Source organism: Pezoporus flaviventris, unplaced genomic scaffold, assembly GCF_033815535.1.
Source record: "Pezoporus flaviventris isolate CSIRO_AGI_PZ_B2104156 unplaced genomic scaffold, CSIRO_AGI_Pfla_v1 ptg000003l, whole genome shotgun sequence".
Classification (NCBI taxonomy): Eukaryota; Metazoa; Chordata; class Aves; order Psittaciformes; family Psittacidae; genus Pezoporus; species Pezoporus flaviventris.
In genome coordinates, this window is record NW_026892551.1 from 10,442,745 (window position 1) to 10,467,276 (window position 24,532).

At 42.2% G+C, this 24,532-nt stretch overlaps 1 protein-coding gene across 3 annotated transcripts; it reads right to left on the reverse strand.

Moving 5' to 3' along the window:
- Window positions 1-630: 630 nt before the first annotated feature.
- On the reverse strand, window positions 631-19,596 carry KLF5 (KLF transcription factor 5). 3 transcript variants are annotated; one of them, XM_061445273.1, is made up of 4 exons: window positions 19,079-19,596; window positions 16,375-17,242; window positions 15,203-15,262; window positions 631-2,597 (listed from the first exon to the last, which is right to left on the reverse strand). In XM_061445273.1, exons 1-4 carry the CDS (start codon window positions 19,316-19,318, stop codon window positions 2,419-2,421), a joined length of 1,347 nt encoding a protein of 448 aa, XP_061301257.1. In that variant the 5' UTR covers window positions 19,319-19,596; the 3' UTR covers window positions 631-2,418. The 3 variants fall into 3 exon arrangements, with proteins under 3 accessions (XP_061301257.1, XP_061301258.1, XP_061301259.1); XM_061445274.1 differs by lacking the exon at window positions 19,079-19,596 and adding an exon at window positions 18,840-18,978; XM_061445275.1 differs by lacking the exon at window positions 19,079-19,596 and adding an exon at window positions 17,542-18,812.
- Window positions 19,597-24,532: the final 4,936 nt, after the last annotated feature.

Genomic DNA, 24,532 nt, shown 5'->3' on the forward strand with positions numbered 1-24,532 from the left:
TATTCAAACTGACTCTTTGATTGAAGTTACATTTCTTCTAAAATGCTCAGCGTGCCTCTTTTCTTTAAGCTTGGAGGAAGTGACCACAAGACAGATGTAACCCCTAGATCTCATCCACCTCAATTTATCAACAGAACCACACTTCCATCTCCCAAGGGAAAAACACTGAAAAGGAGAATCTGCTGTGGGACCTTCTTGTCTACCGAGGGCATGAAAGGACTTTTTTTGGGAGAAACTTCTTTCTGCCAACACTATAGGTCGTCAGAAGTGTGAGTAGGTTTTACCCACTTTGAAAGTTGAAGAGAATTTGTATACTTTCATGTACCCAAAGGGTACCTTTAATTTACCATCTAGATACTGTGGACAATTGCACCACCCACTTTCAGGCTACCATACACTTCCTTTAAAGTTCCGATAGCAGAAAAGCACGATCCCTTCTCTGTTTCTACTTATTATTTTCATCAGGGCAGGATACGGAAGTGCCAGGTACTTTCCAAAGAGACAATCCTTGCTGTGAAGAACGAACATTCTTAGCTTCATGTTGCTATGATTTCCAGCTCCCCGTGAAAACCACAGAGCTGTCCCTGTCAGGAGCTACAGAGAGCACACACACACACACAGACAAACACACATTAGGCACTTTGTTTTATTTTGCAAAAAAAAAAAAAAAAAGTCTTTATATATAAACCATTTCATTCTCTCTCAAAACATTCTACAACTATACAGCTGTTTGCTCCATCATTTGCATAGGAAATACCACAATACAAAAAGGGGGGGGGGGGGGGGAGGCAAAAGAAGCAAAACAGCAACCAATTCCTGCATGTTTCCATGTACAAACATTTGAAGCCTTACAAAATTATTTACATCGTTTGTCAACTATTTACATTAATAGCAACATTTCTAACTATAACAAACAAAACTATAATTTATCAAGTATATGTAAAATTGTCTTAAAAAAAAAAAGAGAGTCTATCATATACCACAAATAAATAAAGACAAACAACAGTTTTAACAAAGCTAGGTTTTCCTGCAAGATCCTTTTTTTTGGTATTTTGATTGTCTATTCTAGCCTTTGGTTGACAGCTTAATGTTACAGCTTGTGGAGTCCAGACACTTCCTAAGTTTGCTTGGTTTTCTCCTGTTGCCTGGCCAAATCCTACATGGTCTAACCTCATCTTTGGCCCTCCATCTACTATTTCTAGGCTGAACACGGTGGATCAAAGTCATTGTTAGCATAAAAGGGCACCGCCTCACTGTCTTCAGTGGAGTTTCAGCTACTTTTGTCAGCAGTAAGTTTTCCATTGCGTGTGTCAATCTCAACAGTGGATTAACTAGACTGTGCTGTAATTTGACACAAAATCACTGTATCCTTACCTTCTAGTAAATTACATGCAATATCCACACAAAACTAGATCACACTGGTGCTGAACCAGCTTAATGTGTCTGTATATGAAAATTGCATTCTAAATCCTTCTTTTTAAAGTGATACTAAGTTTAGCTTATAGTAAGAGGTTTAACATTCTGTGTTCCTTGCAACTATCCCCGTTAGTTAAGCTTCCAATGATGACTTTACGGTTCATTCTCCATGTCTTTGCCCTTTTAAGCAACTTGAAAACAAAATCCTGTTTTGAATATTCAGTGCACACCATTTTAGTTAACAGGTACGACACATCTGAATGTCTAGCTCATTTCTCTGAAGAAAAACAAAGCTAAGTCAGTATGGTTTTGAGAGGTATTTAAATAACTTTTTTTCTGTAAATGTGCCGTGTTATCAAATGTAAAACAACTGCCTTTTTTCAGATGATTGTTAGAAAACTTTTTGTATTAAACCTAAAAAGCTGATTTGCATATTTACAAAATCTTTGTCATAGCAAACATGCAACATACAGAACAAAATGTTTGTTCTATGGCTGTTTATGAATTTTCCTATGTACCTTTTTTCACAGAATGACTTAACGTTTAAGAAAAACCCCCACAAGTACTAAGTACGTCCAGTAAAAACCTGACAGATTACAATTCATGGCTTTTCCACTGTGTTCATTCACCTGCAGCCTCTCATTAATTTGTTTACTAAACATTGTCACAACAATGACAGTGCTTTGGTCAAAACACTGCAAGAGGAAAAAAAAAATGTATAAAGCTGCAATGTGTCAAGACATAATACTTGTGAAGAGATGTAACCTGCTGACTAAAGCCATATACATCATGAGAGCAAACAAGTGACTGAACACGCTGGTACTGTGATACAGTGTCTTCCCTTTTTCTGCATAAATATACAAAATATACATTTCCAGTTTCTTTCGAGATTTCTTTTAAATGGGTAACCCATACTCAAAAATTAAACTAACTTTAGTTGCGCGTCAAGAGTCAATAGGAAATTGCATAGATACAAAACAGCCTCAACGACAAGCCCAGCTTTCAGTTCTGGTGCCTCTTCATGTGGAGAGCCAGGTGGTCAGAGCGGGAGAAGCTGCGATTGCAGACCGCGCACTGGAAGGGCTTTGCCCCTGTGTGCTTCCTGTAGTGGCGCGTTAACTCATCTGAGCGAGCAAATCGCCAGTCGCAGCCCTCCCACGTGCACTTGTATGGCTTCTCACCTGAAAGAGAGCACAGAGAAATGACAATGTCAGCTGCCACTCTTCAGGAGAAAAATGATTCAAGATCATATTGCATGGCACTGCTCTTCAATTTAAACCAGAAATAAATGACAATGACAATGGAGGAGCTGATGCTTCTTCATGTATCTATTCAGTAGGCCTCAAACCAACAGCCCCTTTGTTTTTCCAGCAAATCTTGCTCTTCTCTCTCATCTCCAGAGGTCCCTTTCAATTCTATCAATTCAGTGATTCCATGATTTAACACATAAAATATACGAAACCTTCAAACACACAAATTAGAGGCAGCTATGGTACAGAAAAATCACAGAGAAAAAAAAAAACCCTGCATGAGACTGAAATACCCCCCCTTACACTCATCTCAGTGTGTGAGGGAGTAGGGGAAAAAGCAGTTGAATGTGACAATCCGGCCTAGTTTGTGACTTATGCTTGCACCTTTTTAAAATGGGTAAATTAAATTATAGAGAGTTTTTTTAAGAGGTCTGAAATGGGAAGGAAGATTTCTATAAAGATTCTTTGTAGTGTGCAGATTATTCAAGAGCTTCTGATGTGCAAAGAAAGGGGTACAGTGTGTTACAAACACCACATGGATAGTATTTTCTAAAATCTAAGGGGCAATAAACACTTGTGGTATCCCAATTTGGGCTAGCTATATGTAGGAGAAAGTACCTGAACAATCAAAGCAGTTTTAAGAATTTAACATTTAACATATACAATCAGGTGTTTAAACAGCCATATTTTAGTGCTTGCAGTATCCATCAGTCTATACTGATGTATGGGGAGCATGTCATCTCTGAGAACTTGCTGTGTTACAGCAGCTCCAAATACAGCTTCAAACTATCCAGCTGGTCTTGAACACACCAGCCCGAGCACCTAAAATGATTGCGTTCATCCATTTTAGAATCATAAATGAGGTATTTTAAGCATGCCTGTTATTTATAGGTGTTTGTTGAAATGGAAGAACTATAAAGCCACAAAGCCAAGTTGACTTCTGTGTGAAACCAGAACTTTCTGCGTGTAAGTACACCTGCTCAGAAGCGGGTATGGACATGATGTCACCATGCAAGCAAGCTTCATATAAATAAAGAGGCTAAGATTACCCATTTATAGGCTATTCCTTGATGTTGGTTGACAAAAACACTTTTCAGTTGGGAGAATGGATTGTTATCTATAGCCTTTATATTAATTTGACTCATTTGGCAAAAAAGAGAAAGAAAAATGAATTTGTCAAAGCACCTGGCAGTAGCTTCATCTGGAGCAGAATCAGAACATGCCTGAGCTTTCCAAAAAGTCTTTTCCAACACATCTTACAGAGCTTCTGCCCCTCCATCAGTCTCAGACCTTTACCCTCACAGTCTCAATCCACAGCTGAGTGGAGTGACTCCTACTTTTCCCTGGTTTATCGTCACACAAGCATGCGGAAGAAAGACAGGAGCCAGTATCCTGCAATCAGACTGTTTGTTCTGTACCAGCTATGCAGAGAACACCATCTGAGAAACTACAAAACATTACTTCAGAGGTGCTAATTTATCATACAGATGAAATTATGAAACTGGTTTTGTCTGGGAGTTTCTACTGCTTCTCTGATCAAGTAACTAGCAAATTTCTGTCTACTACTAAGAGCAAAACCAGTCCTTTGCTCACAATGGGGATGTGACTTCATGTTGGCAGCACAGTCAGAACCAGGACCAGACCTCTACAAGAAAAAATACCCCCCCCCCCAACCACTTCATTGCATAAACAGAGACTGGGATTTATTGAAATCACAGGGGAAACATATCATCCCTTAAGAAAAACAAACTTAGAGCCTGGCATCTCCTCTCACAGAGTTCAAAAGTATTTGGTGGATAGCAAATCAGAACACAAATCATTACAAATTTCTGTCATAGCTGAATATACTCTTATCTGATGCTGACTGACGACCGGGATGATCCACTGAGGACTCTTTTGCTCCATGCAACCTATACAGGTTAAAATATAGATTTCATTCAAACCCAGTGTGTAAAGCATTTATAACATCAGAGAAGCCAGGTGAGATAACACATTTACTCTTCATGGCAGAATGACAGAAAAGATCTTTATTCAGCAAGGGATCTTCTGTACTATATACATCATTCTTAATGTATTTAAACTGGGTTATTAATGCTGTCTGTAAGACTGCTGCTGCTCCCATAGGCACAGCACCAGGGAGATCTTCTGTGAGCGCTCTGTGTTAAAACACACGTGCACACAGGTTGCACAAAACATTAATCCGTCATTTGAAGCACCTTAACTTAAAGCCAGTGTATTTCTTTCTCTCCTTTCTTTCTCCTTTTCTCACACACTGGCTTCAAACTCTTCTTTAAAAGCCTTCACTTAAAACTGTTATATTATACTTGATGCTAAACTCCCAGTCTTGTGATCCTGCCACCCTAACTGCCCACACAGAACATATGTATGGTCAAGCCTCTACATACTCCAAACACCTGCTTATACACTTCACATGAGGAATGAGAAATGGTAAAGATAGCAGGAAAACACCACTAGTTGAACAGAAACCTAGCAATATCTGGACCAGATCAGAAGTTAAAAACCTTCCTTCCTTAAAGGACCAGGAAGTTAAAATCAGTTTCCAAGCCTGGCATCAAGAAGGTATAAGTATGCGCAGTTTCACCATACATACACTGTACCACAAAAGGAGTCTCAAAGCTGTCACGTGGAGTTGGTACCTCACCCTGCCTGAGTCCAAACAAAACTGCTGTCCCCTTCTAAAACATTTTCTAATCTGCAAACAGCATGAGCAGGTGATATGAAGGCTCCTAGCATGCGAACTCTCAGCTGCAGAACCCCGTGTCTTGCTGGATGCCACAGCTTCCAAGTCAACGCTTAATCAGAGACCCCCATTGAACTCCAGGGGACTCCATTTCCAGGAGACACCATCTAGAAACCATCTTGCTGTCCTGGTCTCTTCCCTGCCTGCAACAGCCACCAACCCTCCTGGGCAGCAGCGCTGCTCAGAGATAAAACTGGGCAGTGCCATGCACTGACTGCTCCTCCTGGCCAGCCCTTCTGCAGACCTGAGCTAAACCTAGCTAAACCCAGCTAAACTCAGGGGATAGGGCAGGGAACAAGCTGGTGCCTTTACACAAATTGTTTTAACAGTGTTACTTTTATGTACTGGAAAGTAAAGCCAGAATGCTGCTTTTAACCCCTGCTTTGGCCAACAGTGAGAACTGGAAAATGTATTTTTAGTTCCAGTGTGTAGAGGCACTGATTATTTTGAATAAATCCTAGGGGTAAAATACTGAATATCTATGTTTGTAATACTAGTTTCCGTTGGAAAGTTCTATTTAAGAACTGCATCAATTTTAAATGTTTTCCTTTTGGGCAAGGAGGAAGGGGGGCAAGAAAAAGAAGGTGGAGATTATTTTCACTCCTTTAAAGAAAGCAGAACAACAACTAGCTAGTAGTATTTTCTCTCAACCTATACACATGCTTTTTGTCATTCAGCAGAAATAAGAATTTGGTTTAAGCTCCTGCAGCAAGGGAAAAAGAGCCTCATGTTACATATTTTCTGAAGTGATCCTACTTCTTTGCTGAGAAATCTCGTGATGAAGATTTCTTTTTTAAAAAGCAGGTATACACAACAAGGGACACTGAACCCTTTATCCCCTGTTTTCACTGCCTACATGGTAATGTAAGATTTGTTTACTTTAATGATTGTGGGAAATACAGTAGCTGTAAGTTTCAGAAATATTTGGTTTTCCTCCAGCAATTTAGGGCTTCTATAGGGTGTTAAAACCAAGAATGCCACTGGTCATCAAATGCAAAGGTAGTACAACACAGTTACTGGAACACGATCGCGGTATCAAACAGATATTTCACTGTAAAAGCAAGAAAACAGCTAACTCCTCCACTTCAGGGGAGCTTCCACAGGATTTGTTAGAATGTCAACACTGTTAACTAAAACACCATGGAGGAAGCTGGTACCAATTTCCAGCCAAACAGCACACTCCAACCCTTTCTTCCCAAGCCAGAAATATTATACACAGCACTTCTGGGAAACAGAACTGCTTTCCTTTAAATTATACTTCAACAGGATACGGATTTCATAAGTTTAATTGGATTTCTGCATAACCTCCTTCCAGTATCACTGGTTTAAAATGTTTTGCTAGGCATATACATCACAAAATATATTTTTAAGTTCTTGAGCTGTTAATATGCATCCATTCTCCAGTTTAAAAGAAATACATTTGTGGAGTATGAGAAACAGACTTGTACTTGAGCACAGAAATTTTAAGCCCGCTTGTTTAGTTTGGAAGCTCTTTAACAGAAAGCACCTAGCAAGAGATAAGGTAGTTTAACCTGAAAGAAGACTATTCTGCTTGCAGTGTGTGTCTGTTACAAAAAAAAAAAAACACCACAAAACCAAACACAAAAAAAACAAACCAGAATTTCTAAGGCGTGAGATTGTAAGGATGTCAAAAATATGTCTGGACATGCACATATAACATGCTAACCTAACCAGCCGCTTCAACTGATAAAACTATTCCAAGGTAAATCACAAGTTTCAGGATCCTTGTTGATCCCGCAACAGAACGGTCTGGACCAGTGAGGCATATTGTGTGGGCTCTTCTCTCTTTAATGTATTTTTGGGGGATTTAGTGGTGTCAAAGGCACCAATTGCTTTCCGAACACTAATTCTAGCCACTGGCAGTGACCATCATGGCTGTGTCCATTTGGATAAGGTACAGTGCCACCAGTGGTGGTGGGGGTGACGGTCATTTTGAAGACACCCTGTATCTTCAACATGTAGCCTCTGCTCAAGAAAATATTTCTGTTTAAAATCCTGTTTGGAAAAAACCAAGTCACTGAAAACCTCCATTAATGATGAATTTCCTATCAACAGAAAATAAGCTTCCTTATTTCACCAAAGAATTGTGTGACTTTATTTCTGCAATTCCCTGCTAGGACAGCTTTCTTTAAATGTAAAACTGCAAACAAGGGCCAGATTTTCAAATCTAAAGTTACGTAACTCTGTTGGTATGTAGAAACCCCAATACAGGTATTACACCAGCCAAGGCCTGCAACTTCTCTTATTTCCTATCAGAAATTTCTGTCAAAAAAGTGAGTTTGGAGCTTCCTTGAAGAAGAAAATGCAGCACACTTGTCAAAGACTCTAAAAAGACAATACCTGATTACTGCTTGTGAGGGTATAAAAGTGTAAAGACACCACCCGCCATTCTTTCCATCATTTTAATATTACTCGTTTCTATTATGGAATTATTTCTAGTGGCAAGGGTTCAGCCTTAAAAATTACACAATTAGGTGTGATAAAAAGGCAAAGCATAGGTTTCAGCACTGTAATTGCACCAGTTATATGCATAACCTGTATTATTTAAGAACAGATAATTTTGGATTTTTTTGTGCATTTGCTTTCAATTTTTTCACATCTTAACATCAGTTGTCTTGGTTCCCTCACATGGTGTGAGAAAAAAAAAAACAAACCAAACAAATGAAATGTGTTCCCTCTGTTTTAGTTTGCCTGAAATAGGTTTCCCCTAGTTTATAGCACTAAGGTTTTTAACTTTGGTCTCTTCCAGGCTGACTGGAAATGAAAGTTGCTGCTTGGGTGTATGTCTGCACTCATTCAAAAGAGGTTTTTAGCTCTCAGCATTTACCTAAAATTAGACCTTCCTTCTGCTATTGCTATTGACTAAGCACTTTAGTCATCATTAAAAGCAGCTTGTTGGGGGGGTGGGGGTTGTTTGTTGGGGGTTTTTTTTTTGCTCTTTTTAAAGACAGGGTTTTGTTGTTTTTGTGGTTTTTGGAGTGTGTTTTTTGTTTTGTTTCATTTTTTTTTGAGAAATAGCAGAAAGCTGAAATTTCAACTTAAAATGTCCATCAGGTGTCTAAAAGCACTTTAGAGCACTGAAATCCTCAGTTGTCCAAGATGGAGATGGATCAGAGGGCTGACAGTACATAAGGTACATCCAGCTTATTTTGTGAGTGACAAAATAAATTTAGTCCTTGAAACATCCACCAGTAATACAAATCCGTAACATATGCCGTACATTTTTAAACGTGGTAAAGCCTCTGCCTAGTATAGTAATGGCTAGAGAGTGACCGTTAAGTACTACTTCACGGCAAAACAGCATTTTAAGGAATCCTGTAACAGAGAGCTGTTGCACTGTGTAAGGCTGATGACTGCTAAACCAAGCAGTATTTGATCTCTTAACAGAAGCACGCACAGGAAAAAAAAGGAAACTGCCTGGTAAGCAAACAGGACAATCGAGTTGTGCATCATTCACCTTCTGACTAGAGAGGCACAGAAGGCATTATCTTCTCCTCAGCACTCCTACCAGTGCTTGAAGCACTCGTTAAGTGTTGTCTTACGCAGTTCAAGGATTACTGGGGAATCTTGACTGGCCTGTGTGATGGTTTATTTTCTTTCTGGTATAACATTTTGTCTTAACAGAGGTGGTCTCTCTTCAAGGAGATATGCAAACAAAGAGGAAAGAAATTTTTTTTTTAAAGTAGGTTCATCAGAAGTCCATGCCATCTGGGGTGCATTGCTGTGTCTACATGTCCTGCGCTGAAGAACACATTTCCTCATACATGCCCATGGTGCAAGAACACACACCAATAACACTAGCTCTTGTACAGTCAGATAAGAGGTGCTTTTAAAATGGAATTTATTCAATATGTACTGTAGACTTCCAGATTTCCATCCACTGTATGCACACACACACACATATACACACAAAAAAAAAAAAAGCAATACATTAAAGCAGTTTTAACTCAAAGCGAGGCACTCTACACTTGCCAAAATCAAAGGTTTTAATATGTCTTTAATCAGAGTTGTTAGAGACCCTGAATATAAATAATGCAAGCTGACAGGACAGGAATGCTGCTACCAAGATACTCAGACTAAACTAGGACATTACTTAAATGTTTCTAATCTTTCACCAATGGGAGGTGCAGGTCATCTAACAAACAACAAACACCAACACTACCCTGGAACAAGGAGTCAATCGTTCCAGTCAAGCTCAGAAATTAATTACAATAAGGAATGTCTAATCAAATAATGGAAAGTTTTAATCACTGGCAATTGCTGTGAATCTTAGGACTATATTAGCCTATGTAGGGCGGACTGAAAATGAACTATATTTAAAGCTGGTCTCTTAGGTCAACAGTTGCCTTATCAGGAATCAAATATCCTGGAACTGAAGTTTAATCCTCTCAGGGAGCAATTGACAGAAACAACAGGTTTTTTTAAGCTTGCATGCTTAGAGGGACTTTCTAGACTTTTAATCAGAAAGAAAATATTAGGCTTTTCTTTTCAGTATCTAAAAATCTAACAGGAGTACCCCTCACCTGACACCTTGGAATTTAATTCCTGCTTCATAAAAATTGTGTGCTCGACACTGACGTGAATGGCCACTAATACTTCACTAAAATTTAGGTGTGTATTGCTAAGATTTCAGCCTCTTTTGAACAACACATTCAAACATGTCTCATTTTGCTTATGGCTACAGATAAAGAACCAGATCAATTAATCCCAAGATCTGCAATCATTCACAATGTATTTGAAAAATAAAAGCACATTATTTTCCCTTAAACTGTGGTTTGCACAGGAAAATAATGTACTTCCATTTCTCATACAGGCAACTAATGGATTTAGCAGAATTCATAAATAAAAGATATCAACATATTCTCCAGCAGTGTCTAGCAACACTGCACTTTAATGCACTTTGTCAATAGTTTTATTTAACTTGCCTCTATTTTTCCTTATTGTCTCTATCAATGATGGCATTTACCGACACCTCCCTTAAACTATAATCTGTGCAACTGACTCATCTAGCAGGTTAAAGAAGCAGAATCTGCACAGAGGTATTACTTAATAGCAGTTTTCATGATGCAAAGATTTTTCCAGGATGAGATTTGCTATGTACACAGAATGCTGCAACCCTGAGCAAAGCTGAATCTTGAGGCCTCCACTCCCCACTTGTACACCATAAGAGAAATCCCCCACGTAAGTCTCAGAATTGAGTCAATACATGTTTTCAAAAGGTGCTTTTCTGCAGTAGAAGACCAGCTACTGCTTGTCCTTCCTTCTGAACAACGGGCATCCCAAATTCCCAGGCAATTCTGTATGGTACCTCCTTTGACAAGCATCCGCATACAGCTATGGTAAGCTGGGAGTGTCAAGTCCTATGGGCTGTGGAAGTCTATTGCACACAACTGGTCCTAATACCGATGTTGATCAGCGCCTAATTCTGGATCTATTGAGGCAGAGATCTAAAATAAAAATGTTTAACACCTTGAGGAACCACACAAGTCAGCAGCTGTCCCATGCTTACATAAACATTTGAAATAACTAGGAACAGTGGAAGTATTTTGAGTGGATCTCATTTAGAGAAATGCCATTTCTCTTCAGTTATCTCAGCTTCCACTTCCCATCACCAAACTAGATCTATAGATAGAGATGAAATAGTTCTGCAGTTAATGCTTGAAACTATTAATGGCAAGCCCACCATGTGACCAGACAACATGCCTGTACAAAGACTCTGTATACAGAAAACCAATATGCAGCTGGAAAATGTCCTCGATGTGTGTGCCTTGATGTGTTCAAAACAATGACAGATTTTCCTCTTAAAACCATACACAAGTCTGAAGTGTGCAGCTGTTCACAGAAATAATAAAAGGAAACCCCCACCATGGAGCCAGCAGCTCTTCTGCAGCGTTACAGGTAGGGCCCAGGTAAGGTATTCCCCACAGTGAATATCAAGGGCTCAACTTCCACAATGCGTATCTTTAACATTAAGAAATCTAACAAGGTAAGTTATAGGAATGCTGTTTCTAAGGGAGTACTTGATATATATGTGTACATACTCAGATGCCAGAAAAGGAACTGAATGAGGTTTATCTACAACACACAAGTAACTGCTTTTCAGTGACACTTGGCACATTATAGCTGTTATGCCAGAGCCTGAAGGTGGTTTTACTGCTGGACAGCCTGCAACAAATGCACAACTCCGTCCCCAATCATATACCATAGTTGCACAATGCTGGTTATGAAACAAAAACTTGTTCCATGACTAACAGGTAAAATTGTTTTAAAAGAAAAATCCCTGCTTCAAAAGGTCAAAAACTCCAATCTGTTTGAGAGATGTTCCAACAGGTACCTTAGCATACTGAATACCATTTTACCTGTTTCAGGAACAAATAATATAGAGGTAAGATATCATACTTAAGAGTTTTGAGGTATTAAAATGTATCAGACATCTGCTTCAGAACTGCGTGCAGATGGATACAAAATGTCCTGTAACTTTGCAGCATTAAAATCTTCGTTCATGTTCAATTTTAGGGTTACCTAACACACACAACTAAAATTTACTTCACAATTTATGAGTGCTACAGCATTACTTAGAGAGAAAAACCCACATGCCTGCTTCAGTGACAGGTACTCCTTACACATTAACCTTGCTTCGCTCGTTAGTGAATATTGGATTCTTCATCAACTACAAAAGTTCAGTGTAATTACACTAAATCAGCATAACTACACCAGCTAATACCACCTGACATGGTGCAAGGTAAACACCTTGGGCACACCCAAGAAGAAAAATGCAATGGATTTTTCTTTTGCCCATTTTCTGTAGTTTTATTTAATTGTAATTTATAAAGTCTGACAGTGTGTTCAGATCTGAATTTAAAAAAGGAAAAAAAAAAAGACCACAGCCTACATTCCACCTATCAAAAATAACATGTCCCTTAGGTTTGTTCTCAAAGAATGCCTACTAAACCCAGTGAAAGCCTTTCAGAGAGAAAGGCTGCTAAGTAAATACTGTGAAAAGGCTGAGATTTTCCAATACAAAAGGAAAACCATAAGGTTTGTCTTGACTTTTAATGGCAGACAAACTCTGCTGCAGGCTCTTTTATTTTAAGATGACAGATTGCTGAAAAGGGCGGGAACTGGTTGGGATGAGAGAGAGACTGCAGCCAATTTTAAAAGGTATTGTTAAGAAACTAAGAATAAGGAGAAAACAACTTCAGTGGTCCATGATTACTAAAGAACGGGTTTAGCCAGATAAACAGGTCTGCTATACCTGAAGGGATTTGAAAGAATATCATACACAACTTTATTAAAATGGATTACGTGACACTTGCTTTAGACTTTGAAGGTAAAAGCTTCACAGAAGTCCTTAAAAAAAAAGGAAAAAAAAAACCCTTAAAAAATAAATAATCAAAACTTCATAGTGCAGTATGAATTCACAGTGCTGGGGGATGGGATGCACAGAGGTACACACCCAAATTTAGCCCTCGGCATGGAGCCCTTCTCTTTGGAGATCAATAACAAGATTCCCCTGTGCTCCTGGGGGAGATGTGCAACTTCACAGGTTTCCCCGAGTTTGCACTCATTTACTTTAACGTTCACTTAATGGATTTACAGTACTGGGTAAGTCAGAGATTTTCCCCATAATATACACTTCAACCATATGTTAAAGCAGAGATCAGAATCGGTGCTGGAAATCCTCAAGTATTAACTGAATATTCAAGACAGTTAAACTAATGCAAACTGTGAAATAATGCAGGTAACAGGATACAGACTCACATTCCTGCATGTAATGCACACCTTAGACAGTTTATCCCTTCATTCACCTCCCCAGAAGACCCTTTGTATTACAGACCTGCTTAAGTTCACTAGATTTTTATCTAAAACAACATTCTTGTTTCCATGAATACATCAGCTCCTCTGACCTTTGCACATTCGTCCGCATTTCTAAGGTCAAATATCTATAGGTAAAAAAGTGAAGGCAACAATAAACATTAGTGACCCTAATCAATATATGTTAGCAACATGGTCTGTATTTCTGTGCACACAGGTATTAAGTTTATACACCCTACAGTCGTTACCAAAAAAAAAAGATATAAACTGATTTTACAAAGGAAATGAGTACATTTGAAATGCTGACTATGTAATTGTTCGTTCTTAGACGAAAGCTTTGCTTTTATCTCTCTTCCTAGTTATCGTGTAATAGCAAGTGAGATATTTAAAGCTGTATTTAGTTGCTGGCTAAAGTGCGCAAGGGGAAATCACACACCCTTAAATTTACAGATTATTTATTAAAGAGCAACAGGATTATACTCGCTGAGATTATTCAGGTTTAGAGCCTCATGAAAATATTCCCTTCTTACTGAGTTTATGGCTAAGGAGTGATTACATATATCAAAAATATTTTTAACAGTGTTCTTGCTTAGTCTATTACTAATGCAAGGCAGTAACATTTGTACGATTGCTTGTAATTTTTGACTGTGACTGCAGCACAGATAACTCATTTATCAAAACAAAATTTCTATAGTAACATTTAGCCTGGAGATACTCAATTTCTTTACGATAATCCAACGATCGATTCAAAATAGCTGCTGAATAGAAGGCCTTGTTTCCATAGAGATAGCAAAACATTTTGTTAGATCATAGCTCATGTTAAGTTTTGTTCTGATTTATGATTTAAATGTAGGTGAAACCCCATTACTTGAACGGCACAGCTGCAACGCCGACAGCCTGCTTCAATAAACAAGTTGCTTCAACTCTGCCTTGTGTTTTGCTCTGAATCGAGGTCCACACAGAGAAGAGGTGGGGTTCACTCTTTGTTTTAAAAACAGGAGTCACAGCTCTCTCATTTATTTACGAGATCAGTCATGTGCATTCACTGATTTAGCATGAGCAGTTCTGTACAAACATCCCAGCTAAGAACTGTCCTAAATAGTTTCAGGCACGCTGTTGGTGAGCTACGTTTTTCTCCCATTTCTCTCCTTCTTCCCCCTGCCTCAGCGGGTGAATGCTTAGGAAAAGCACCTAGGGCAGGAGGTTCCACCTTCCAACCCTGTCCTCTGCCTGCATGGCTCCTGCACCCATGCACAAGCAACACTGTACCCAGCTCTGCTCCATGCAGGCCCACCAACAGGGACAGCCTCTGTAGCTGCTGGCAGAATTTGACTGAGGTACAAAAACCAAGCGTGACACACTGACACTTTAAATTTCCTCCATTGCAATGTCTTTCACTGACCAAAAATTAACTCTCTTTTTAAAAAATAAATATATAGAATAATTTGTCTTTAAAAAAAAAGGCATACTTAGCTAAGGAAACAGAAATATCCTGGGAATTTTCATGACATTTCTGAAAAAAAAAAAATCTAAGACTAAATAATTCTAACAGGTCAAAGAAAAAGCCCAAGCAAGAAAATTCTACCTATTTAAATGAGTCTTGAAAACTCTAATATGTTCACTACGATTAATTCATTATTCAGGGGAAAAAAGTCCTTTTTTGGTAACACTTTATATTGAAAAGGAAAGCTTTATCTGTTTATTCTTACCTATTTCAAGTTCTGTATTATAAAAGGTTTATGTAAACTGCAGCAAGAATAAAAGCAATTTTTCTCCTCATTGACTGAACCCTAAAATTTTTCTTAACTGAACAGCTAGCCTGAACCCATAGCACTCCACGGAAAGCAGGGAGAAGATGGCAGATCAAACATGCTTACTTTCTCAGAAAATGTGTAAGCCATGAACGAACAAGAGACTGTGAGATACAGTGAGTACATACCCGTGTGAGTTCTCAGGTGCGCTTTTAAGTGAGAAGATTTCGTATAAACTTTTGTGCAGCCTACAAGACAAAATAAAAAAGCAGAGAGGCATTTCAGCAGGGAGAACATTAACACTCCATGTTACATTTAGGTGCTGGGGTACTAGCTGGAAACATTTAAGTTTAGTACCTTCTGGCACCATCATTCTTTAGAGTTAAGATTTGATAAAGAAAGTTCCTAGGGCTATGTTGCTTTACACAGAGAAGAGAAAAATGCGTGTTTCTGGTAGACTTACTACCTTGTAATGTAGGATAGACCAATAGCTGCTACAATCTACGTACTGTAACACCTGCTAGGTAGGTTAAAATCTCAGAGCAGAACTTTATTTTTTAAATATTTCCTAAAGGATTTCATCAAAGCAGACTTGGAGTCACTGTCATTCAGGGCTCAGCGTAACTCTCCCACTGAACATTTATCACAAGGTACACTGAATGGGTAATACCTCACTGAGAGTTATGTTGGTAAAGGGGGAGATGAGCCACGAGCAGCAGCTTTTCTCTGTGCTCGGATGGGTGTGAGTATCTTTTATCTGGGATCATGTACTACATGGCAGCGCAGTTTATAGCCAGGTCTATCTTTCCTTCAACACAGAAAAGGATGGAAGGGAATCCATCTGTGGACAATTTTCAGGGACAACTTTAATGGATTTATGTGGGCAGCTGGATCCCGTTTGTAAAACAGAAGAAATGGCCATGGCCTCGGCTACTGGGAGCTGAAATGGCTCTTTCAGCGTGAGCAGAATCTAACTGAGCTGTGATGCACTGGACAAAGGCTCTGCTCCATCATGGGCATTAGGAAAGTGCAAGCAGGAGCTACATGGTCACACTGACTTACATTACAGGAGGCCGTAATTTTTATTGTTTTTTTTTTTTTCCTACAGAGTACAATTTTTGCATCATGGTAAAATAAGATCAGGTATTTAAGAGAATGATAAATGACATGAAGGGTGTATATTATTTAAACCATGTGAACATGTGCCACACAAACCAGAAAAATTTTACTTCGGCAAGGAAATATTTGATTCTCCCTAGGTGCAGACTACAGCTAAAGAAAAAACACTTATACCCCATCCACGATTATTCCCCATTTTTATTATTGCAAGAGCTGGTATTTTCTGGCACAGATCGCTTACCAGGATAGTCACAGTAGTGGATACGTCTTTTCTCCAAATCTGGGTTACTTCTCCTGTTGTATCTGACTGGTTGGATGTTCTGGGGGGTTATGGGCAAAGCTGCTGGTAAATTCGGATTGTGAATTGCCAGCTTGGAAGCTATAGTTGCAGCGTATGACGGAGGGGGGGTTAAATTCTGCAGCATCTCTGCTTGTCTGTCTGGACTTCCAGGCTCAGAGCTTGGAGGGGAAGGAGGGAAGTAAGTGGCCTGCTGCTGCAGAAACTGGTTTGGCATGGTGTAGGTGCAGGGGGGGATGCCCTGGAACTGTTTCATTGCAGTCTGTGGAACAGCCGAGGAGAGCGTGTTAAGGCCCGTCATGGCTGATGGCATGGAGACATTGTTAAGGGAGTCCATCACGGCTGCCTGAGTAGTAGTGTTGGGCATATCTAAATCCGGTGAGCTCAGGAGCTGATACAACTGGCCTTGCTGGGGTGTGACGGAAAGATGAACGTCTGGAGTAGGAAGCTCCTGCTTGATGAAAATGTTGTTCACATCAGGGGTCTGGTGGGAGCTGAAGATGCTGGTAAATTCGGGGAGGGCCTGAGTGGGGGGGGCAGGGGCGGTAGTTTCGCTCTGGTGACTGAAGACGGTGACTGGCTCTGTCTTGATGTGGGTTACACAAGGTCGCTGGGATTTGTACAGGCCAGTTCTCAGGTGGCTGATGTCGGGGAGGAAGACATTCATGTTGATGCTGTAAGGCAACCCTTCGCTGTCAGTGAAAAACTGGTCTACAACCGAGGCACTGTCTCTTCTGTATTTCTTATGCTCAGGGATGACGGGGACAGGCGGAAGCTGAGGTGCCAGGTATTTCTCCATTTCACATCTTGTCTACAAAAAGAAAACAAACCATAACCCACATGATTTGTTACCATCTGAGAAAGATGATGGCATGCAACTCACGTGAGGTTTTGCAAATAAAACAATACTGTTCAGCTGGCCACAAGCTACCTACAGAGGAAGCTATAAACCTTCACGCTAATGAAAATCTGTCTTTTATAATTGGCGTGATAATCAACATCACCAAGGACAAGGAGAAAAAGCCATGGCATGAGTCGTTCATGCACAGCAAGCACTAAGAGCGAGCCGGTATTTCAGTGCACGGCAAACTTTCCATCTTTTATGCCTACCAGACAGCGCGAGGTGCATAAATGACAGGCACTCTGCCTAATCTGCAGATCTCCCGCTCTGGAATTCACTGCTGGAGCAGGGTGACTGCCTATCTGTTTCACCCGATTCTCTTTGAAATGCTAACGCTAAAAGCCACATCCTCAGCTGGCTATTTGAATGCTAACACTTCAAATAATGTTGTTTTTTTTTTTCCTATATATACTTCCAATATCTTTCATCATCATTTTTTAACCAAAGGCATTTGATTAAAAATACGACACCAAAATGTTAAAGTTATAAATAATGCTAAATAAGAGGACGGGTTGACTGCCTCAGAGTACCCTTTGTGTGAAGCGTCTCCAGCACTATACTTTAAATAAAATAGTAATCTATACAGTGTATAATTGGTCAACAGCGTGATAAACATGTGTCTATCCATGCATGCCTCGGTACTAGGAAAGCTCTTTAATTACTGGGAAATGTTTCCCTTAGCGTAGTGGTGCGAGGGAATCCGTGGGTGGCTGGAGCCCGATCCATTGCTGGTAGTCATCGGCAAAGCATTTATCACGCACTCTCCAGTGGGCAAATGCTACATTCCCCCCTGCCCTGTCAAGAGAGCGCTCATACCAGACCCGTTTAGCGCCCCACAGGAGAAAGCAGCTGACAAACAGCAACTCTGCCAGAAAGTGGATTTTTAGGGCCTTTCTTCAAAGACCCCCGGTAAACACCACAAACAGAGCCGCCTTTCCCGTCCCTTTGATGTGGATCTGCCCCGACATGCCAGGCTACTTTTTCCAGCCCTTGTTTACGAGCCGAGAGCAGCTCGCTTTGAAGACTTATTTATTCGCTGGGGAAGGCGCTACCGAAACGCAACTCCCGTCAGACCGCTGCCCGGCACCGGGGGATCCCCGGGACGCCCCTTCCCAGGGACAAGGCTGACACGCAGCAGCTCCAGGTCGGTGTCTCCTCACGGCCGCTGCCTGCCGGGTGCCGCTTCTCAGCGAACACCCTTCGCGGGGCTGCGGCCGCCGCCTTGCTCCTGTTAGCTCCTCCAGCTGTTTGCCGGTGGATCCGCTCCCGGGACGGGTAGAAAGTCCCGGGAAGTCCCCTCTCGCCCGGTGTGCCGTGTCCCCGTTCCCCCCTGAACATGACTCCTAGCGTGGGCGAGGGGACAGGCGGCCGCTCTAATCCCGCCGCCGGGCAAGCAAGCAGGCAGCAGCTGCGGCTTTCAACACACCCGCGGGGGCAGCCCCGCTCCCCACAACGCCCCGTCAGCCGCCCTGGAGCCCGCGCCCCGCCTCAGCCCCGGCCGCCTCACCGGGCTCCGCCGGCGGGAAGGCGGGAGCGCTCTCTGCTCCGCGCAGGCGGGCTGGGCGGCGGCGGCCGCTCCCCCTCACACACGCACCCGCCGACCCAGACTCGCACCTCGGGGTCCGCTGCCCTCGCCCGCACCGCGGCCCCACCCAATCCCGCTCTCCCGCCCGTCCGTTCCTCACGGCCACTCCCCGCCCGCCCGGCCGACTGCCGGTGGGCCGTGAGGGGTTGCCCACCGCCTACCTGTACCATCTCCTCGGCTGGCAGGGTCGCGCCGCCGCCACCGCCCCCCGGGTGCTGCTGCTGCTGCTGCGGCGGTTGCTGCTGAGGCGGCGGCGGTGGCTGTTGCTGCTTGAGGTCGTCCCCGGGAAAGATCGCTGCGTCCCTGGCCCCCAGCACGGGCTTGAGCTGCGCGAACACCGGCTCCTCGGGCTGCTGCGCGGGACCCAGGCGCGCGCTCATGGTCAACACTCTGGTAGCCATGAGGCGGGCTGCAGGAGGCGGCGGGTGCGGCGCGGACGGGCTGCCCGCCCCGGCGCAGGGGGACTGCCCGCGGGCGGCTCCGGGCGGGCGGGCGGGCAGGCGGTGGCTAGTCGTGCGCTCACTCCCCAGGAGCCACAGCCCGAGCGCCCAGCCACTCCAGTGTCGTCAGTGCCTCCGCCTGTACCTGGCCGCGGGTATCTACCCGGTGATACACGCCCGCCTCTATTTCACCCTACTCCACCCCCGCCCCCCCCTACACCCCACCCAGCCCGACGAAGGGGGCCGGCCCTGCGGGATGCCCTGCCTACGGGGAGCGCGGGCGGTTCCTCCCCGCACCGCGCCCGCCCTGGGCCTCCGTGGAGTGCCCGGACGAGGAGAGCGCGGCGGTGGCAGGGCAGGGTGGCCGGTACCGGTTCCCGGCCCGCCCCCGATCCCGGCGCTCAGCAGCCGGGCTGCCCCCTGCGCTGTGCCTGTGCGCTGTGCAGGCAGGGCTCAGTACGGGGAGGGACGGACGGCTTGGTGCTCGCAGCGAAGTGAAAGAAGGTTTTCAACAAGTGCGGCGGTCTGCTGTGGCCCCTCTCGTGCTTTACTATTATTTATAAGGAAGCGCTGCTAAATGCAGACATTGGAAAATAGCCGTCTGCCCTGCCTTTCAACTTCAAAAGGGGTTTAGAGGCAGTCATTCAAATTTATTATTTTCTGTCCCGAAGGGAACTCATACTCCAAAACCTGCTGCTAATACATTTCGGTGCTGTAATATACATCTTTACCGTACGCCGGGAAAATGCTGTTACAGAAGTAGCTCGGAGGAGGAGGAAGAAGGGGAGAGGAAAAGAGCGCCTATTGTCTCCCCACCCCACCGTCCAGTCCCGTTTCCTCCTCCCCCCCCCCCCCCCCCCCCCCCCCCAGTGAGGCAAGTTTCTATTTACTTGTTTTGAGGTGTGGTTTCGACGCAGAGCGTATTTCCCCATAAGACACGAGACGGTGAGTTAAGCTCCTGCATGTTTCACTGAAGGAGGAGAAAAAGGAGGGACGCCATCCTTTAGTGCAACACGAAAGGGCTCACATTGCATGGGAAAAGTGCAACACGTAGCGGAGCCTTGGAAAAAAACCCAAACTTCCCACCTTTCTCCTGGCCCTACCAACCTTGCAGCTCTGAGAGAGGGTTTGTGAATCCATAGAGGTGTTGGCAACCTCCCCCTCCACAAACTTATCCCCTATCAATTACAGCGAAGGCTGTTTTTTAGATGTGAAAAAGCACTTTTCTGGTCAGCCTGGCACTCCTCCCCTTCGCTTTGCAGTCCACGATGAGAACGTCTCAGAGCCTGTATGCAGAGAGCTAATTACAGAACCAGGAAAGAAATCGGCATAACATTTATTTACACTAACTGTTTAGCAGTATATAGCCGCTTGATGCTTGTTATTACAAACGTAGATCTGGGTACTCCCGTCAGCATAGCATTTGAAGTCATGCAAGCGGATATCCATCCAACACTAACATGTTTAGACAACATGCGACTTCAGTGGCTTTTTCCGAGGACTCTGGCTGACGTTTCTTTACCCATTCTATCCTAGAAACAGGTGTTTTAACCAGCAGATTTTAAAATCATCTTTTGTTTCTATGTGAATGCCCTTCACATAGCCCTAGTTTAGGGTTTTTTGAATGCCCTTCATGTTCCCTGTTTCTACCCAGTTAGGATTTGAACTATGCTTTTGATTCTCTGAAACGACACATTTAGTATAAACTGCTCAAGCAGCTTTAAAAATGCAAAACTAGCAACACAGCACTACACTGTCTGAAGAATAATTTGGCTGTAATTCTTGTATATGAGGCACAATATAGGGCTAGGCACAATATAAGGCTAGGCAGCATCTGATGTAGTGCATATGCTAGTAACTTTCAGACATTTATGTAAATTGTATGGCTGTAGTAACTGAAATGTTTCTGGGACTTGCATGCTTTAATTACATGCTCTACCTCCATCTGATTAAACGAATGATAAACAGATCATTTCAAAATCGTTTTTTTGTTTTGTTTTATATATGTACATTTATAAAGGGCCAGCTCTGGCAAATGCTTTGGCAGGTTAATTAAAACAGTATCACTGAGTAAAGCTCTGTGTGTACTTAAACATTTTCAGAAGCAGCTCTGAATGTGTTCTAATGTTTTGTAAAAGGATATAATTAGGTCTGAACTGCAGGTAAATAAATGCAACCCCATTGCTATGTTTTTGTGCTAATGATGGGCCCTACAGTCTTTTGTCAAGCAACTGTCAATGGAAGATTACTAAAGACTATATAATTTTTCAAGGGTGATTTTTTTCTATTTAGGCATTTCTACTGTTACTACCAATTAAGCAGGCAAATCAGATCAACTCTTGTTCCTGATCAGGTCCTCTGCTTATCTGACCTACACAGTGCAGCATTATTGAAGCTTACAGATAGTCTAAATGCATGGTTAGAACCAGACAGAAAAATTATTTGATAGCCTATTTTAAGAATTTCCATTGTTAGATTTTGTACTTTCTTGAACAAATCCTTTTTATTTACAAATTTAAGGTCAGTAATAAGCTGCCAACTAACATCATCTCCTGAATTAAATTGAAATGAGAGTTTGTTCAGAATTAATCATCAGGGGAAAAAGAAGAGTTTACAGTTACAATTATTTGGAATGTTTCTGTTTCTTCAGTGATTTTGCAGAGTTAAAAGTGAGATTACACCTTTCTGCAGCAGAAAAACGCGTAAGCTCTTTAAAACCCAGTACAGTTCTGTTTGTATAACTAAGACTTTTGTCAGGCGTGTTTGGGAGTGACAGTAAGTGATCATTCCTCTGCAACACAGCTCCCTGAGCATCATAAAAATGACAAGGTCTTTAGTCACTGTCTCATAGAGCAAAGGGGAATAGAACACTGAGAGATAAGCACCTTGAGCTGGATGTGTGAAAGACACCTTGCAGTGTCTTTGGTCACTGATAAGAGCAGTGCAACACTCTGTGCTAGAAAGAGCATTACCAGGTTCAATAAAAAAGGGTTAAACTTTCTGAAACTGTGTAAATGCTGCAGGTTCTGAGTGGGCAGGGATCCAGGCTTCTGAATGAATGTACCTCAATTACTTTGAACTCTCTTGTTCTGTGCATTCCTGTTCACTTAGTAGTGCTATACCCATGAGGGGAGACAGGAGAAAACAAGATCTAATGTCAAGTCCCAGGCAGTTGGGAGCTTGGCAGCAGTGGGGCACAGCACTGCCTTGTGGAAGAGGGGTTGGGAGCAAAGGTGTTTAGGATGGGTGTGAGGGGCGGACAAGATGGAGACAGGCTTCATGGTTTCCCAGCTCCTTGTCTCTGCCAGACACACCTCTTAGAGAAGGTACTTGTGTTCCTGGTGGGGAGGAGAGGGGCCAGAGTTGATGGGGACCTGCACGTGCGTTGTTTGGAGGGGTAGGGCAGGAGTGGAAAGACATGCACAAGTTGTTTCATAATAATGGTGAGGTGAGGGAAACCTGAAGACCTCAGCTGAACTGAGCCAGAGTTGGAGTTTTAGGAAGGTGGCTGGTAATGATTTCAGGAGCTTTTAGCACATTCAGAGGCTGTTCTCTGTCAGCAGATGCTCACCCCTCTTTTTCATGTAAATTTACCAGAGAAGTGAAAATAAACTTCCTTCTTGAAAAATCAGTGGCTAGCTGTACTTCTGGCCACTCATTAGAGTCCATGTCCCCAAGGGAAGAAACGGTTTCTTTTCTTACTTTAGACTTTTGAAGGAGAGCCAGTACCATCATTTCATGTCAAGAAAGTCATTATTTTTCTTATTCTAACTTTCCACTAAAAACAGGATTGCACTAGCCATGAGGTGCCATCTTAACTCATGACAGGCTTTGTGAATGCCAGTCGAGCTATATAATACAGCACCACCACAATGAGGAATGTAGCAGGGTGACTTTCTGCTAAAGTTAATTGGAAAATCATGAAATGATAGTCAATTGCAGTGTACTACCTTTACCTGTTGCTATTTCAGGATTATCTTACAGAGGTGTTCCCTTTGCTTATGCAGATTTTCATTTCACTTTACTTAGTGCCAGACCCTACAGAGAAAAGGATATTCCTCCTGAAATAACAAATGGCACTTCCTTAATTGCATCAGACTTGCGTTTGGAGTAAAAACTCCCTTCATCTTGACTTCTTTCCCTTCTTAGCTGAATGAAGATCTTACTGAAAGATGGCTCTTTCAGTAGTCATCCAGTTCTACCTTTTTGCTCTGGTGTGCAAATCTTACAATGAGGAAAATACCTCTAATTCTCCTTTGTACAAGGCTCTGTTGTGAAGCATGTACAGAAAGTGAGTTTTAATTTTGCCAGCCCCCCTGTATGCCCTAGGACAGTTGTGTAAAACCTTCCCATTCCCAATGGAGTCCCTCAGGATTTCTTTGCCACTCTGCCAAGAGTGAATTCCTGAATCAGTTTGGAATTTCTTGTTACTGGAATTGAAATGGCACATCATGTCAGGTAGAAGCGTCCTCAATAGGGTTACTCCAGCATCAGAAACTGGATTTGACAGTTTTTCAAAATATATAAAAACTGCAAAACAACCAATTCCAATATTCTATAGGCCAAGGGAGAGTCACCATTTCAAAGCTGGGTACAGACTTTATGAGTGGTGCACTCAAGTTTTTCTTCTGCACAATTAAAAATGAAGCAAAACTGTTAAAGTTATGTTTGAAGTTTGCTGAGATTACTAAAAGTACCCAGATGCAGTTGTACTTGTGGTTTGTTTTTATCCTTTAGCTAAACATATTTTTCTTCCACTGTAAGATGAGTAAGAAATAATAGCAGTGAAGGTTTGTGACACTAAAAGAAGGTATGTAAACTTACCCACAAATAACCTTTGAAAAAGTTTGTTTGCAGCAACAGGTAAGGATCCTACCATGTCTGCATTTTCTGTGTTTTGACCTGTCTGGGTCAGTCTGTGCAGTATAAAGCCTAATTACAGATTAATTATAGAAATCTGTCTATGCAGAGATCTGTTCAAGTATTTTCCCTCAAGTTTAACTTGAGCATGTGTGTATACACTTGCATGCATCAGTCTCATTTGCTATTTATCAAGGCCAGTGCTGACTTGGCGGAACAGATGCTTCAAGATGGAAACTTCAACTGTTCATTACTTGAATTCTTGGATTAGGAATCATCAACCTGTCTGGAGGAAACAAGACATCTTACTCAGTA